Source organism: Dermochelys coriacea, chromosome 5 (genome assembly GCF_009764565.3).
Source record: "Dermochelys coriacea isolate rDerCor1 chromosome 5, rDerCor1.pri.v4, whole genome shotgun sequence".
In the NCBI taxonomy this organism is placed as follows: domain Eukaryota; kingdom Metazoa; phylum Chordata; order Testudines; family Dermochelyidae; genus Dermochelys; species Dermochelys coriacea.
In genome coordinates this window covers 129,680,512-129,695,276 of record NC_050072.1, presented here as the reverse complement: position 1 = coordinate 129,695,276, position 14,765 = coordinate 129,680,512, and the positions used below count along the sequence as shown (strand labels likewise).

Below are 14,765 nucleotides of genomic sequence, written 5' to 3'. Positions count from 1 at the left end.
AGATCTTAAATGCGAGATCTTAGCCATTAATTTAAAGGGAAGGAGGAAAGCGTGTAAAAATCTTTAAGACACTTTCTTACAAGTGTTCACTTGGTGTGAGTTGAACACTGTATGTAAATTAAAAGGAGTTATTTGAACAGTCTAAGTAAAAGCCACTTTCCATTTTTATTAGGTTTCACTTCCAAGATTTTTCCAATCTCCTAACACTGGCAGTGCCTAGAAATTCAGGTAAGTCTACCACGTTTTTCCTAATTTAAAAGAGAAGGTGGGAACCTCACACCCAAAAGAGAGACTGTAGATGTCCCTTAGAAAAGAGTACACTCACTTTTTCCAACATACACTCTGCTGATTCCAATTATTTGGGGGATGCAGAACTACCCCCACCTCACACTTGGCTGAGTGGGATCACATCCTGTCTCATTGTGCTGATGACTGTCTGCCTTAACCTATGCATTGGTGTAGTAGCCCTGTCGGTCCCACAATATTAGGAGACAAGGTGCGTGGCAATATCTTTTATTGGACCAACTTCTGTTTGTGAGAGAGATGACATTTCGACCTTACACAGAGCTCTTCTTCGGGGCTGGGAAAGGCACTCAGAGAGTCACAGCTAAATACTTTGTAAATAGTCTGCCAGGAAGAGGCATCAGAACCCTGCTCCATCACCCTGTGGGTCCTGGAGCCCAGCATACTGTAATAAGGTCACAAGGTCACAACTACCTTGTATTTATCTGTGACACTCTGAGTATCTTTCCCACACTGGAGGAAGAGCTCGGTGTAGCTCGTCTCTCTCACCACCAACAGTTGGTCCAATGAAAGATATTACCTCCCCCACCTTGTCTCCAGCTTAACCTATCACAGATTTCCAGCTGCAGAGTAACCAAGGCACTGCTCTGATACCAGTAATGTGGCAACAGCGTGGATTGGGAACTCTGCCTCCCTAGGCTGCTTGACTGGAAAAGAAATCACACATTTCTCAGGCAATGGGCACATGAGATAGATACTCATGTAAGATGCCACATATAGTTTACCGGTCTATTTCGGGGTCTGCCTAGGAGGCAGAGCAGTACAATCCTATCCATGGAGGGGGGAGTAAATATGTGAGCCTGTTACAATATGCTGGGTTCCTGGACCCACACCGAGATGGAGCAGGTTCTGATGCCTCAGACTGGCAGACTATTTATCCAATGCAGGAAGACAGATGTAGAGTCTCTAAGGCAAAAAGAAGGTGAGGGGATGAGAGGTGCACTTGCTGGGAAAAGCCCCTAGAGAAAGTCAGCTCAGGAGTGAGTTCCACCTATGGTTTGTTGGGGCTTTAGGCACAATTAAAACACCAAAGTGATGGATGAGTTCTGACTATTAACCCAGGGTGTACTATCCTGGGAGAAGGCCCTGCATGTTCACAGGCCCCTGAAAGGGCCGGGGAAAGAGCTTTCAGCTGAATCTTCTATCCTGTCCTAAAACACATTTTGCTGCTCAAGACTACAGTAATATAATACTGGGCGGTATTCTGCTCTCTGCTACAGCTGTGCAACCCTGCTGCACTAGAAGAAACTAGCAATCAGTAGCTAAGTGTGGGGAGGAACAGGATATGATGCTTTGATGTCTGGAAAACAGAACCTGAAAATCTGACTACCTGAATTGGGTACCTGCCTTCTCAAACTTACAAGACCGGTTTAGTTTACCTGTGGGGACTGTTTAGGCCATAAAGAAAAAACCCTCCTCCCTCCTTGACTATCCCATTGGCAGTACCAATGCAATATGTAAAGGAGAGCATCCTTGCTTTCCTACAGATGGCATGAACTTCAGTAGGAATCAAGGTTTCAGAGTAGCAGCCGTGTTAGTCTGTATTCGCAAAAAGAAAAGGAGTACTTGTGGCACCTTAGAGACTAACAAATTTATTAGAGCATAAGCTTTCGTGAGCTACAGCTCACTTCATCAGATGAATCAAGTAGGAATCAAGTATCAGAGGGGTAGCCCTATTAGTCTGTATCCACAAAAACAATGAGGAGCCTGGTGGCACCTGAAGAATTAGGTTATAGCCCACGAAAGCTTATACCCAAATAAATCTGTTAATCTTTAAAATGCCACCGGACTCCTCCCGGTTTTCAGTAGGAATCTTTCTTTCGAGTTGGATTTGTGCGTGTTCAGAAAGCAAAGGGCGCTTACCAGAAGCCAGTGCTTTTCCAGAAGTGCTTCAGGGGTCTCTCAAACTGCGAAACATCCACGTGTAGCACGTAAAAGCCAGAGACCGCAGGGAGCAGCAGGTGCAGGATTATTACCACGGTCTCCCAACTCCGACCTGAACCCATGGGCCCCAGGGGCATGGGCCGGGATTAGACTAACACCGCCCCCGGGTCGGAGCTCTCACTGAGAAGCAGGCACCCCAACAGGCTTCATCCCAGGGGTCCCCCCCAGGCATCTCAACTCCCCAAGCGGCAAAACACAAGAACAAAACCTTGCCACCGATCAGGGAGGCGGAGGGGCGGGGCGGCCGCCGAAGACGAGTCGCGTTCCCGCCCAATGCCCGCCGCCGCCCAGGGCGGGTTGCCGCTCGGCTCGCGGGTGCCTCGAGCCGGCCCTGTCAACTCCCGCTCCGCGGCGGCCTGCACGCGCGCACTCTGTTGTTACACTAAGTTCCGGCTGCTCTCCTGGGCCAGGCGTGGGAGAGGTTCTCCCTTTAGCGACTCCATCGGAAGCAAAAGCGTAGCTCTTGAAATACAGTACACCCCTCTTCGTGTTACACAAATGGTTTCCCCTGCTTACTTCCTGCTTTCCAAATCTGCCAAGTGTTAAGGCAGACCTGCAAAAATAGGAAAGAAACAGAGACTGGAAAAATCTGCAGAGAACCGGGGAAGCCAGCAGCACTGGAAACGTGCTTGGTACCAGATCCTGGGGGGATTATTCTAGCAATTCTGTGCCACGTAAGGACTTTACTTGTGGATCAGATTTTGCAGAGAGGTCTCTCTGTGTCTCTGGGTGTGTGTATATAAATCTCTCCTCTGTTTTTTCCACCAAATGCATCCGATGAAGTGAGCTGTAGCTCACGAAAGCTTATGCTCTAATAAATTTGTTAGTCTCTAAGGTGCCACAAGTCCTCCTTTTCTTTTTGCGAATACAGACTAACACGGCTGCTACTCTGAAACCTGCAGAGAGGTGTTTTCCTATGGCTGGCTCAACCAGAAGCAGAGAATCCAGATGGAGGTACACTGCACAATAGCCCTGGGGCACTCGAGTTCAGAAGGGAACTCGAAAAAAACAGCTTGCAAAGGAGCACTGCCATCATGGGCCCGTGGGAAAACCTTTGCAACAGTTTTCTCGAACAAGAAAGAGGATGGAGAAGTGCCATAGGGTCGAGAATTGGGCGGAGGGGTGAGGAAACTGTATTTCAAGTATTTCGAATATTTCAAAATGGTATGGAAACGAATTGTAATTTTTGGCAGTGAGTGGAAGTGAAATTTTATGTAAGGTATCGCCAGTGTTACCTATGTACCTTCCTGGATTTCAGGGTGCAGAAGCAAAGGTATTTTACAAATACACCAAGATAATAGATTTGTGTGGTAGGAAAACATTCTTAAATAGAAACTTTAGTTATGAAACAACACGTAATATTATCCCCAAAGTAAAAATGGGGTAATACTGTAAAATTATATGTTAGAGGAATTCGGGTTTCATAGCAAAGCAGAAATAAAGATGTTTTCTGCTCCCACATAATCTGCAGTGGCTGTATGGTGTAACCACACCTTTTTCCTTTAATACTTTGAAGCAGTTTTATATACTGGCTTTCTTTTCAGTGTATCTGTCTTTCCATATCTTTCCTCCTCCCATTTTTAAATGTGGGTCTTTTCTTCCTTTTGTTGCATTTTGGAGGGAGGGAGTGCATTTTTGTTTTCCAGTTTTTGCTTTCTCTTTGAATCTGTCTGGTACAGCTTGGTTTACTTTTCATTTTAACTTTGCTTCTTTTCATTTAGTTTCTCAGTGTCGTCTATTTCCTTGACTCTGTTTTGGTACTTATCTAGTACTAGAAGCTGGTTTTGTCTTTGTCTTCCCCCTCCCTTCCCCCTTTCTACATCCTTCCTGTCCTATTACAGTAGGGGTGTCTAGAAAATAAACTCACCTAAGGTGAGGGACTAATGCTTACAAAATAGGTTTCAGAGGGGTAGCTGTGTTAGTCTGTATCAGCAAAACAACGAAGGGTACTTGTGGCACATTAGACACTAAATAAATTTGTTAGTCTCTAGGTGCCATAAGGACTCCTCATACTTACAAAATAGTTACCCTCCTGAGTCTTTCTTGCCGATGTCCCATTTTGGTCACATCCCAGTTACCTATATTCTACACATACTTGCTGTATTTGTACTTCTGTTGTTTGAAAACTATTTTTAGTGGAAATAAAGAATAATTAAACTGAAAATGAAGGGTTTTTTACACTAAAAAGGAATCTCATAGCACTTCAATTTTGCCCCATCAGTATTTTTTCTCTACTCATTTGGTGTGTTTGTTCTACATTTGGGCTGTAGCACATGGAGAGAGAAAGCTAGAACAGTTTAGGTTTATAACCACTCAAAGGGTAGCTTACCACTCCTTTTGGGTGAGTCCTGCTGTCGGCTTCTGACAGCTCTGTCCTTCAAAGATTCAGCTACTGCCAGGAGTACATTATGACTTAACTGTATGTACATTTAGGACTGGTCTACACTACAGAGTTAGATCAACTAAGACTGCTTATGTTGACCTAACTCTGTAAATGTTCACACTACACCATCGCTTCCGCCGATGTAAGTCACCCATTACACCGACATCATAACTCCACCTCCACGAGAGGTGTAGCACTTAGGTTGATGTAGTTAAGTCAACACAACGTCCATGTAGACCAGTGGTTCTCAACCTATTTATCATTGTGGGCTGCATATACCCAGTGCCCCCCAGGCAGAGATCCCACCACAGAGCGGGACCAGGAGCAGAGTCCTGGGTGTGGGCCAGGCAGCAGCCGGACCCCGGGATCCCACTGGGTGGGGCCATGCGGAAGCCAGCAGCCAGACCCAGGACCCTGCTGTGCCTCAGCCAACAGCTGGACCCTGGGACCCTCCACCATGCGGGGCCGGGCATCAGCCGGCTGTTTGACTCCGGGACCTTGCTGCCACGTGGGGCCAGACAGCAGCCAGCCCCTCCCAGATCTGGCTGCGCAGGGACAGGCTGGGCAGCAGACGGACCTGGACCTGCCATGCAGGGCTGGGTGGCAGACGGACCCCGCCACTGGACCCGCTGGACAGCCAGGACCCGGACCCGGCTGCGTCAAGCGGGGGAGCCAGGACCCCCTGTACCCAGCCAGGAGCAGAGTGTGAGGCCAGGAGCGGAGCCCCACCTCAAACCTGAGGGTGCTGCAGCACCCTGCAAACCCCTAGTTCACAGAGACCCCCCCACCCCAAAACCTGCCCAGAGACTTACTCTCCTACACCCTGCCATCCTATGGCACTCACCAGCCCCAGGGTGGCAGGAGCACTTCTGCAGGCTGCCAGATGCTATCTCCTCCTCAGCCAGCCCCACCCCCTGCCAGGCCAGAGCAGCTGTGTGCTAACTGGGCCACATGTGGCCACAGTTGAGAACCGCAGGTGTGGACACTGCGTTACTCACATGGCCTGTTGCTGCCTTTGAGAGCCTGAGCTATCAGCCCTGCACAGGGCTCACTGCTGGAGCACAATGCACTATACTGTCAGTTAAATTGGTAGAAGCACTTCTGGTGAGGATGCGCACTGCCGACAGAGGGGGCATAGTGTGGACGTGAAAAAACATAGTAATTACTGTGGTGCCTGTACATCAGCCTAACTTAGTTGACTTAATTCTGTAGTGTAGACAAGGCCTTACAGACTGCGTGAAAGAGCTTTCAGGGCAGATAGTCAATTGCCTAGTACTGTACTACTCTCTGGCTTTTGTCAGAAAGGAAAGAACGGAGGCACTCAAGCAACACCATAGTGCCTTGGTAGGACTGTAATGCTAGTGTGTTGTGCTTCATGGTGTAACGCCTTGTACATGAGAACCAGGCATTGGGCAAATAACAGGAGTTCCCAAGTTGCAAAGCCCAGGCACGCACATCAAAGGTTTCCCCAGTTATTAAAGAGGAACCCTTTATCCACTATTCCTGAGGGGTTATCTTCACCTAAAACGCTACAGCTGTAGCACTTCAGTATATACTACCTATGCTGATGGGAGGGATTCTCCTGTTGGCGTAGATAATCCACTTTCCCAAGAGACAGCGGCTAGTTAGACCGAAGAATTCTTCAAGAGAGCTAGCACTGTCTGGACGGGGACTTAGGTTGGCTAAACTACGCGGTGGTGTGGATTTCTCACACTCCTGAGCAATGTTAGCTATGCCAACCTAATTTTCTAGTATACATCAGGCCTCAAATTCACTCCACCCTCAGCCCTTCTAGATGCAGTTCTTGCCCCTCTCCTACTCCAACAAATAGGACAGCATTTTGGAACAGATCCTGTACATGAATACTTGCTGGAGGGGCAGATGGGCAATTAAATGGCTTTGAGGGAAACTCCAGGTGTGTTGACATCATTGTACACATCTCCCTTCCCTACACACCCCAGTCTACCCTACACAGAAGTTCTCCCCTATATGGTCTCTGTGTATCCCCAGTGAGACCATATACTTCTACTACACCGCCCCCCAGAAACCCTATAACCCCTACAAACCCACCAGAGACCCTATACACACTCATTATGCTCCCAGACACCTATAACCTGTACATGCCCCCCAGACCCCATATCCCCTACATACACCAACTATACTCCCCAGAGACCCCATATCCCCCTACGTACACCAACTATACTCCCCAGAGACCCCATATCCCCTACGTACACCGACTATACTCCCCAGAGACCCCATATCCCCTACATACACCGACTATACTCCCCAGAGACCGCATATCCCCCTTCGTACACCGACTATACTCCCCAGAGACCCCATATCCCCTACGTACACCGACTATACTCCCCAGAGACCCCATATCCCCTACATACACTGACTATACTCCCCAGAGACCCCATATCCCCTACATACACCGACTATACTCCCCAGAGACCCCATATCCCCCTACATACACCGACTATACTCCCCAGAGACCCCATTTCCCCTACATACACCGACTATACTCCCCAGAGACCGCATATCCCCCTACGTACACCAACTATACTCCCCAGAGACCCCATATCCCCCTACATACACCGACTATACTCCCCAGAGACCCCATATCCCCCTACATACACCGACTATACTCCCCAGAGACCCCATATCCCCCTACGTACACCGACTACACTCCCCAGAGACCGCATATCCCCTACATACACCGACTATACTCCCCAGAGACCGCATATCCCCCTACGTACACCGACTATACTCCCCAGAGACCCCATATCCCCCTACATACACCGACTATACTCCCCAGAGACCCCATATCCCCCTACATACACCGACTATACTCCCCAGAGACCCCATATCCCCCTACGTACACCGACTACACTCCCCAGAGACCGCATATCCCCTACATACACCAACTATACTCCCCAGAGACCCCATATCCCCCTACGTACACCGACTACACTCCCCAGAGACCGCATATCCCCTACATACACCAACTATACTCCCCAGAGACCCCATATCCCCCTACGTACACCAACTATACTCCCCAGAGACCCCATATCCCCCTACGTACACCAACTATACTCCCCAGAGACCCTACATAATCCCCCAGTGCCTCGGGGATTTCCCCCCTGCCCCCCATAGTTACATGATCTTTTACCCACGACCCCACCTCCACGTGATTCTTTCCGAGAAGGCAAAGGATCTCGATTCCTATTGGTCTCTGCCCCGAGCGCCCCGCCTTCCTGCCTGACGTCCCTGCCCCAGTGTGACGGATGATGGGCGTGGCCAAAATAGAACGTCGACTGTCATCCGGGCACCGCTCTGTATGTCACGCGCTGTGTCCCGGAGGGGGGTGTGGGGGGTGTGTGTGTGAGTGAGTGAGGGAGGATTTCTATAAGAGGCGAGCTGTGAGTGGTTGGCTGTTTGGCCAATCGAGGCGCGTTTCTGTGTTGTGCGGCCGGTTTGAATCCTGGTGGCTGCCGTTAGGTTCATTAGCCGGGAGAGCGCCGCTTCAGTCGCGAGCTCGCGGTGTGAGCCCCCCCCCCCCCTTGCCGCGAGGATGCCGAGGACCCCGCGCAAGAGGTGAGTGAGCAGAAGGGTGGACGGAGCTGCCTGTCCTGGGCGACAGCCGCTCCCCGGGCCTCCTGCTCAGCCTCCCTCCCGCCCCTCGGTGTCTCCCTCCGTACCCCGGCACCCCTTCTCCGCGTCGGCAGGCCGGGGGGGGGGGTCGGACGCTGGGCGGCCCGGGGCCTGACAAGGTGTTTCTCCTCAGTGAGGTCCTGGCCTCCTCCTTGGTGAGCAGCGTCAACCACGCCCTGGGGAAGCTGCTGGACATTTGGCACCAGATCGGCATCAAGGAGGAGATGCAGCTGGAGCGCATGCAGGCGGTCAAGCAGCACATCGAGGTGAAGGGGGTCGTGGTGGTGGGGTGGGGGGGGGGGTTTCCTCACCCCGCACCTCTGTCCATTTCCCCGCCCAGCAATAATCCTGCCCCCTCCTCGTTTCCTCCTCAGTGGGCTCTGCTCAGCCTCACCTCTGTGTATTCCTCCTGGGGTTCTTTATGGCTTGTGGGGGGCTGCAGCTCGGTCCCCTCACTCCTCCCCAGACCGGGGCGTTGCAGTGGGGAAGCGCAGAGGAAAAGATGCTCACAATGGGGAGGGTAGCAGGGGCAGCTGGGCTCTTTCTGTTGCTTCCTGTGAAAATGGCAGTCCCATCCCGAGGGCAGGCTCTTCCCCAGGAAGTGGGGAAAGCAGCCATTCAGAGGGGGGTTTTCTCCTAGCTGGTGGTAAAATCAGGTGCCTGTCAGTGACCTAGCTCTCGTCTCAAAAATATTATTTCCTGGGTTGCAACCTGGCCCACTTTAAGCACTGGTGCCCACCTGCTGCTAGATGTACTTTCCTCATCCTGATATGTCCAGCACACAAGCCATAGAATACCAGAGCTGCAGCTGTGTATATAGCCTCAACTCTCAACCTGCTGTGGTGCTGTGAGAAGAAATACATCAAAGGGTATAAATACTACAGTAATGAGGGCCATATAAATACCATTTTCACACCTTTGAGTGCTTCTCTTTGCAACTGGAATATTTCCAATGTAGTTTTTGGATGAACGTTTTTGAAAATAAAGTTTTGCATTATAGAATTTCGATTCTGTTAATAGAAGCAGAGCACTGTGTTTTACACACCTTGCAAGCCATTTCTTACCATGTTAGATTCTTCTCTCCTCTCCCCTCTTCAAATCTCACTAGTACTGCAGCTCTTGCCTTAGAAAATAAACAATGAATGAGACAAGACTCTCCCATTAGGAATATTTTCTCTCAAATTCTCATAGCACAGGAAGACTTGACAGAACAAGGAGCAATGGTCTCAAATTGCAGTGGGGGAGGTCTAGGTTGGGATATTAGGAAAAACTATTTCACTAGGAGGTTGGTGAAGCACTGGAATGGGTTACCTAGGGAGGTGGTGGAACCTCCATTCTTAGAGGTTTTGAAGGCCTGGCTTGACACAGCCTTGGCTGGGTGATTTAGTTCGGGTTGGTCCCGCTTTGAGCAGGGGGTTGGACTAGATGATCTCCTGAGGTCTCTTCCAATCCTGATATTCTATGATTTGTCACCTGCATGTCCTATTTGGCCTTCTTAGCTGTGCATGCACAGAGTAATTTTAAATGGGTTGCAACTTGGTCAAATAAAACAAATCTTCATCAGCACACTCAGAATCTCTCTACTCTATGCAAAATTTTAACTCTACTTGGCCATTTCAAAACTTAAGTTGGTAAGTGGGTTTTTTTTTTCTTGTGTATTATGTCTGGAAAAGTTTGTTCAGACTATGCCTGAAAAACTTCAGATTGAAAGATAAAGGCTTTGGAAAGCTGAGCAACTGTGAACAGGGTTAGAACAGTAATTTCCAGGTATCTTTAAAACTGTGTTGTTGTGTTTTTTTTTTGTTTGTTTTTTTTTTTTTTTTTTTTTTTGGAATAGTTATTGGTACAGGGTACCACCATGACACCAATTCAATCATAAATTCCTTTATTAAATCCAAAGACCAAATTATATTTATGCAATTGCTCTAAACATGTCTAAAAAGCCTATATAACCAGCAATTACTACATCCAACCAGTAACAGATGTTCATAAGCATTTAATTAAGACACAAATGCACTAAATCCAGGGGTGCTTAGACCTATGTTAGTTTACTCCAACTTGGTCAAGTAGTTATTAGTAATGAACCCCCAAGAGTTCATCTTTTTATACCCTTTAACAAACAAGTGATTGCCAATTCCTGACTTTAGCTAAAAACTAGTTTTGGGTTGGGAACACTTATGCTTGGCATAGACGAGTTACAACTGAGCCCTTTTCTTTAAGATAACATTGGTGTGTCAGGGATCACTATAAGTTTATCGTATCACAACTTTTCTTTCTGTTGGAATCAGCTCTGATGATTAGAAATTTCTTCTCATCACCTACATTGAGTTCAGCATTTTTACAACTTATCTTGCCAGTTACATTTTTTTCCTTACAGACTTCTCACAATGGCTAACTGACTTTTTTGTTTTACTTAAACTACAAATCACAAATTTTCCTTCATTCCTACACTCTTGTACATGGTTAGTTAGTGATGTGCTAAAGCTGAATTGTGCTAAGCACCTAAGTTTCTGCCTCCTAACATTAGTACAGAGGAGAGATTTGAGCAGACACCAAGCTTACTACAAAACAGACTGATGTTGTATGGTTATCTTAGCTTTCCAAAATGAAACCTTGGGAGCTGTTGGAAAGGGAATGTAAGCTCGGCATACCCTATATGGATGGCCATTCTAAATGTATGAAGTAGTGAAACAGGTGCCAAATCAAAAATGGGCTAGAGGTCTTAGGAGCTAGGGGAGTTGGACTGTGGAGTCCTACAGCCCAAGGAAGTGGGCCAGACAGGTCTGCATGCGGAAGTACCATAGAGGGGAGAGAGAAATGGCAGCTTCCACGCACTCTAGAAACACGTGGGATCCAAAGGTTGGGTCCAGTTACAACAGATTGTCCCCTAGGGGGATTCAGCCAGATCTGTAACATGGAATTCACTAAATCTACATAAGTATACTAGCTCTGCAGTGATGGAAAGAGCAATAATCGGTGATCAATACAGTGAATCTAAATACACATTGGGAGCTGCTTTGCTGAGTGAGAAGTGATCATTTTTACAGTTTTTCTGATCATGATGATACTTAGGTCAACAAAAGATTTGTCCTGGCTAGCTAGTTTGAACTAGTTGAACTACACAGATGCACAGTTTTCTTTACTCAGTTTCTTAATTTAGGTATAATCTTGGTGCAAGATTTGGTTCATACTAGTCATGTCCTGAGCTTAGAGGCATTGACTATTAAAATACAGCACAAGTGAAAGGTTTAGGCCTGTGCAAGGTCTAGAGAGGTGCTTAGGAAAAGTGATTAAATCTTACACCTCCAGGCCTGCAAACTAGTTTAAATAAGTAACAAGACAGGTGCAGGGTCAAATGTTGCAGTAATTTCTATTTTGAGTCAACCATGGACCAAGTAGATCAGGATCATGCCATTTGAGAACTGGGACTCGTAAATTGATTTAGATACCTTGTTAGGGAATTGGTAGCATGTACAATTACTGAGGCTGTCTTGTGCCAAAGCTATCCTGAAGCATGACAGCAGGCAGTTTTGACTTGTAAGATTACGTGCATACTAAAGTAACTTAATCAACACTGAAACAGCTTATTGCCATATGGGAGCTACTTGTAAAACAAATGAATGTTCACAATACTTGACAAACCATCCAGTTTTTATGTTAAAGCAAACAAACCAGATATTGCTGGCTAGACTTAAGAGATTGGGAAGGATTAGAATTAAAGGGTAGGTCACTAATGATTAGATTGCGAGCCCTTCATAAAAAGCAATGGATGCCTGTATACCTCTGATTTAAACATGAGATTTAATATTGATGATTTTCTGCGCTAAGTGTCTGAACAGCTTATCCACAGAACAGATGGTAAAGCTTGAGGATCAGAAAATTCTGAAGGTCAATGTGTGAATTCAACATCTGTAACTTAAGTGCCTCATTTTGTAACAATAATTAGTATCCCTTTTAAAATACTGTAGTGTTCTAGTGCATTGAGTGCAGAAGTTCTGCCAGGTTGTAGCTATATTGTGTCCCCATAGATTAGAATAATCAGAGCAAATGCCTCATGACTTTCTCTGAGCTCATCTGACTACACTGAAATTTTATCCAGGATGGAGAGTTGTATCTCACTTAGCTCATTGGATATCAGTTTAATTCACAGTTTGAAGTTAGTTACTGGACCAGACTGAAGTAAATAGCTCTTGCAATCCTGCAAGCTGAGGAGATGAGCTTAAGCCTAAAGCTTTCCCTTTCTCTATTTGTAAGCTCTAGAGATGTCTGGAGACCACTGTCTCCCTGTCTGGGGTGCAATTAGTCTTCAGATATGGAGCAACTATGTAACTGGTATAGTGGAGGGGAAGGGACAAACTTGTTTGGAACATATGGGCAGCGTAGAAGGAGAGGTGCACATATATCCATCCATTCATTTTTCTTTCATTTAAAAGTGAAATATAATGACTGCCTTCTAGTTAAGCAGGAGAACGTTAAACTTGCTCCAAATCCTTTATATTCAAACGTTCCATTGGGTGTCTGCTTTCATGTTGCTCTTCTTTCAGGCAAGATAATCCTGCAGCATTGTCCCAACAATTTCTGAAAAGTAATAGTGAAACTTATTAGGATCCTATATTGGAGGAAAAGGCTCGTGCTATTGGTAGTTGATCTTATTCTCTGCATTATTGATTTGACTTACAGCTCCATTGGTGATGGAGACAGACTTGTTGGGTCACAATCTTTCAGTTCATGGAAGACAAAAATACTATGCCTCTGATAAGCTTTGGGATGGGGTTTACTAACGTTAAGCATGAATAAACATATAATATATACACACACTGAAATAGATTGTGGAGTTTGTGAAGTGGTACTCAAAACTGGAAGGGTTATGCATGAGTCACATAACACATGCTGGAACATCAGGCATGCAGTTTTTTGTTTTCCTTGCAACAATTAATATTGAATTTTGCAACTAGTGTCTAGGTATATGGAGGCAGGAATGAAAACGTGCTGCAAGGATCAGTACTAAGAAGAGGCTCCAAAAACTAACGCCATGTGCCTAATTTTCATGTGAATTAAAGACCTCTACTGCTTCTCTCAAACTGCATAAAATGTTGCTCTGTATTCTACTATTTAGAAAATACCCAAGCAAAAACACCTTCTTTTATGCTCACCATGCTGTTTTATCTGATTTCCCTGGAGTTATTTTTTAGAGCAGAGTTATATTTCAAGCAGCTTCCTTTCACGAATACAGAAACTGAATCTGAGAAGCTTGGAATAGTATCGTGTGCTACCATGAACAAGGAACTGCTAAGAGTGCTCAAGTATCCCATTATATAAGTGGATTCTGATTAGGGCTGCCAATTGCAGTTAATGCAAGTGATTAATGCAAAACAAATTAACTAGATTAATCATGATTTTTTGTAATCAGTTTTAATTGCACTGTTAAACAATAGATACCAATTAAATGATTATAAATATTTTGTACGTTTTTCTACGTTTTCAAATAGAAGATTTCAATTACAACACAATACACACTGTAGTGTTCACTTTATACTATTTTTATTACAAATAGTTGCACTGTAAAAGATAAACAAAATAAATAGTATTTTTCAACTCCTCATACATGTACTGTAGTGCAATTCTCAATCATGAAGAATTAGAATCAAGTAGAATTATTTTTTTTACATAACTGCATTCAAAAATGAAACAATGTAAAACTTTGGAGCCTACAAGTCCACTTCGTCTTACTACTTGTTCAGCCAATCGCTAGGACACACAAGTTTGTTTACAATTACGGGAGATAATGCTGCCCACTTCTTATTTACAGTGTTACCTGAAAGTGAGAACAGGTGTTTGCATGGCACTATTGTAGCTGGTGGGGCAAGCTACTTGTGCTAGATACACTAAACATTCATGTGTCTCCATGATTTTACTTGTTCTATCGATGGGTACCTAGAGGCTAAATAGGATAGTACTGGGGGAATTCTGTGCCACTGTAGAAGAATTTATATCCCCCACAGATTTCTTTGCTTCCCTGCACAATAATGACTTTCTAAGGGGGAAGCAAAAGGAAGCCACAAGAGCAGTCATGCAACCCTCCCTAGCAGTATGTTGTGGGTGCCCAGGGCAGCCGGCAGAGAGGTAACTCACTGTGGAGCAAGGGGAGGGACTGGGGAAGACCCAGCTGGTGGCTCCTACCCTGGGCCGGGCTCAGCTGCTAGTCCTAGCTGGGCTGGGGAGGATGGGACTTCCCCTACATGGCTTCCGGGGCTGTTATACCCACCCCGGATTTCTCCCCTGGCTGTAGGAAGATCTGCAAACTCCCTCTCACCAGTGCTTCCTGCACCCATCGCTCCTCAGCTGCAAGGGGAAGGATCACTGTACAAGGAGCTACTCCCCCATCCACCCAACCCCTGGTGCATCCAGTGCCACTTCCCTTGTACCTTGACCACCCAGAGCCCCCTGCACCTGGATCCCCACCTTACTGAGCCCCACTTCC

At 46.3% G+C, this 14,765-nt stretch overlaps 2 protein-coding genes across 12 annotated transcripts in view; one reads left to right on the top strand and one right to left on the bottom strand.

Annotated features, from left to right (window-relative positions):
* Window positions 1-2,751, bottom strand: part of IDUA (alpha-L-iduronidase) — a 95,260-nt gene extending 92,509 nt beyond the window's left edge. For 4 of the 5 annotated variants that reach the window (XM_043514248.1, XM_043514250.1, XM_043514249.1 and 1 more), the window contains exon 1: window positions 2,167-2,556. In XM_043514248.1, coding sequence (XP_043370183.1) covers window positions 2,167-2,324 — 158 coding nt within the window. In that variant the 5' untranslated portion in view covers window positions 2,325-2,556. Of the gene's footprint in view, window positions 1-2,166 lie in introns of all 5 variants that reach the window. The other variant, XM_038401907.2, reaches the window with a different exon arrangement.
* Window positions 2,752-2,785: 34 nt separating this feature from the next.
* Window positions 2,786-14,765, top strand: part of PRC1 (protein regulator of cytokinesis 1) — a 52,873-nt gene continuing 40,893 nt past the window's right edge. For 2 of the 7 annotated variants that reach the window (XM_043514254.1, XM_043514259.1), the window contains exons 1-2: window positions 7,989-8,227; window positions 8,418-8,550. In XM_043514254.1, the coding sequence (XP_043370189.1) occupies window positions 8,205-8,227; window positions 8,418-8,550 (156 nt within the window). In that variant the 5' untranslated portion in view covers window positions 7,989-8,204. Of the gene's footprint in view, window positions 2,922-7,931; window positions 8,228-8,417; window positions 8,551-14,765 lie in introns of those variants that run through there. The other 5 variants (XM_043514256.1, XM_043514253.1, XM_043514257.1 and 2 more) reach the window with 4 other exon arrangements.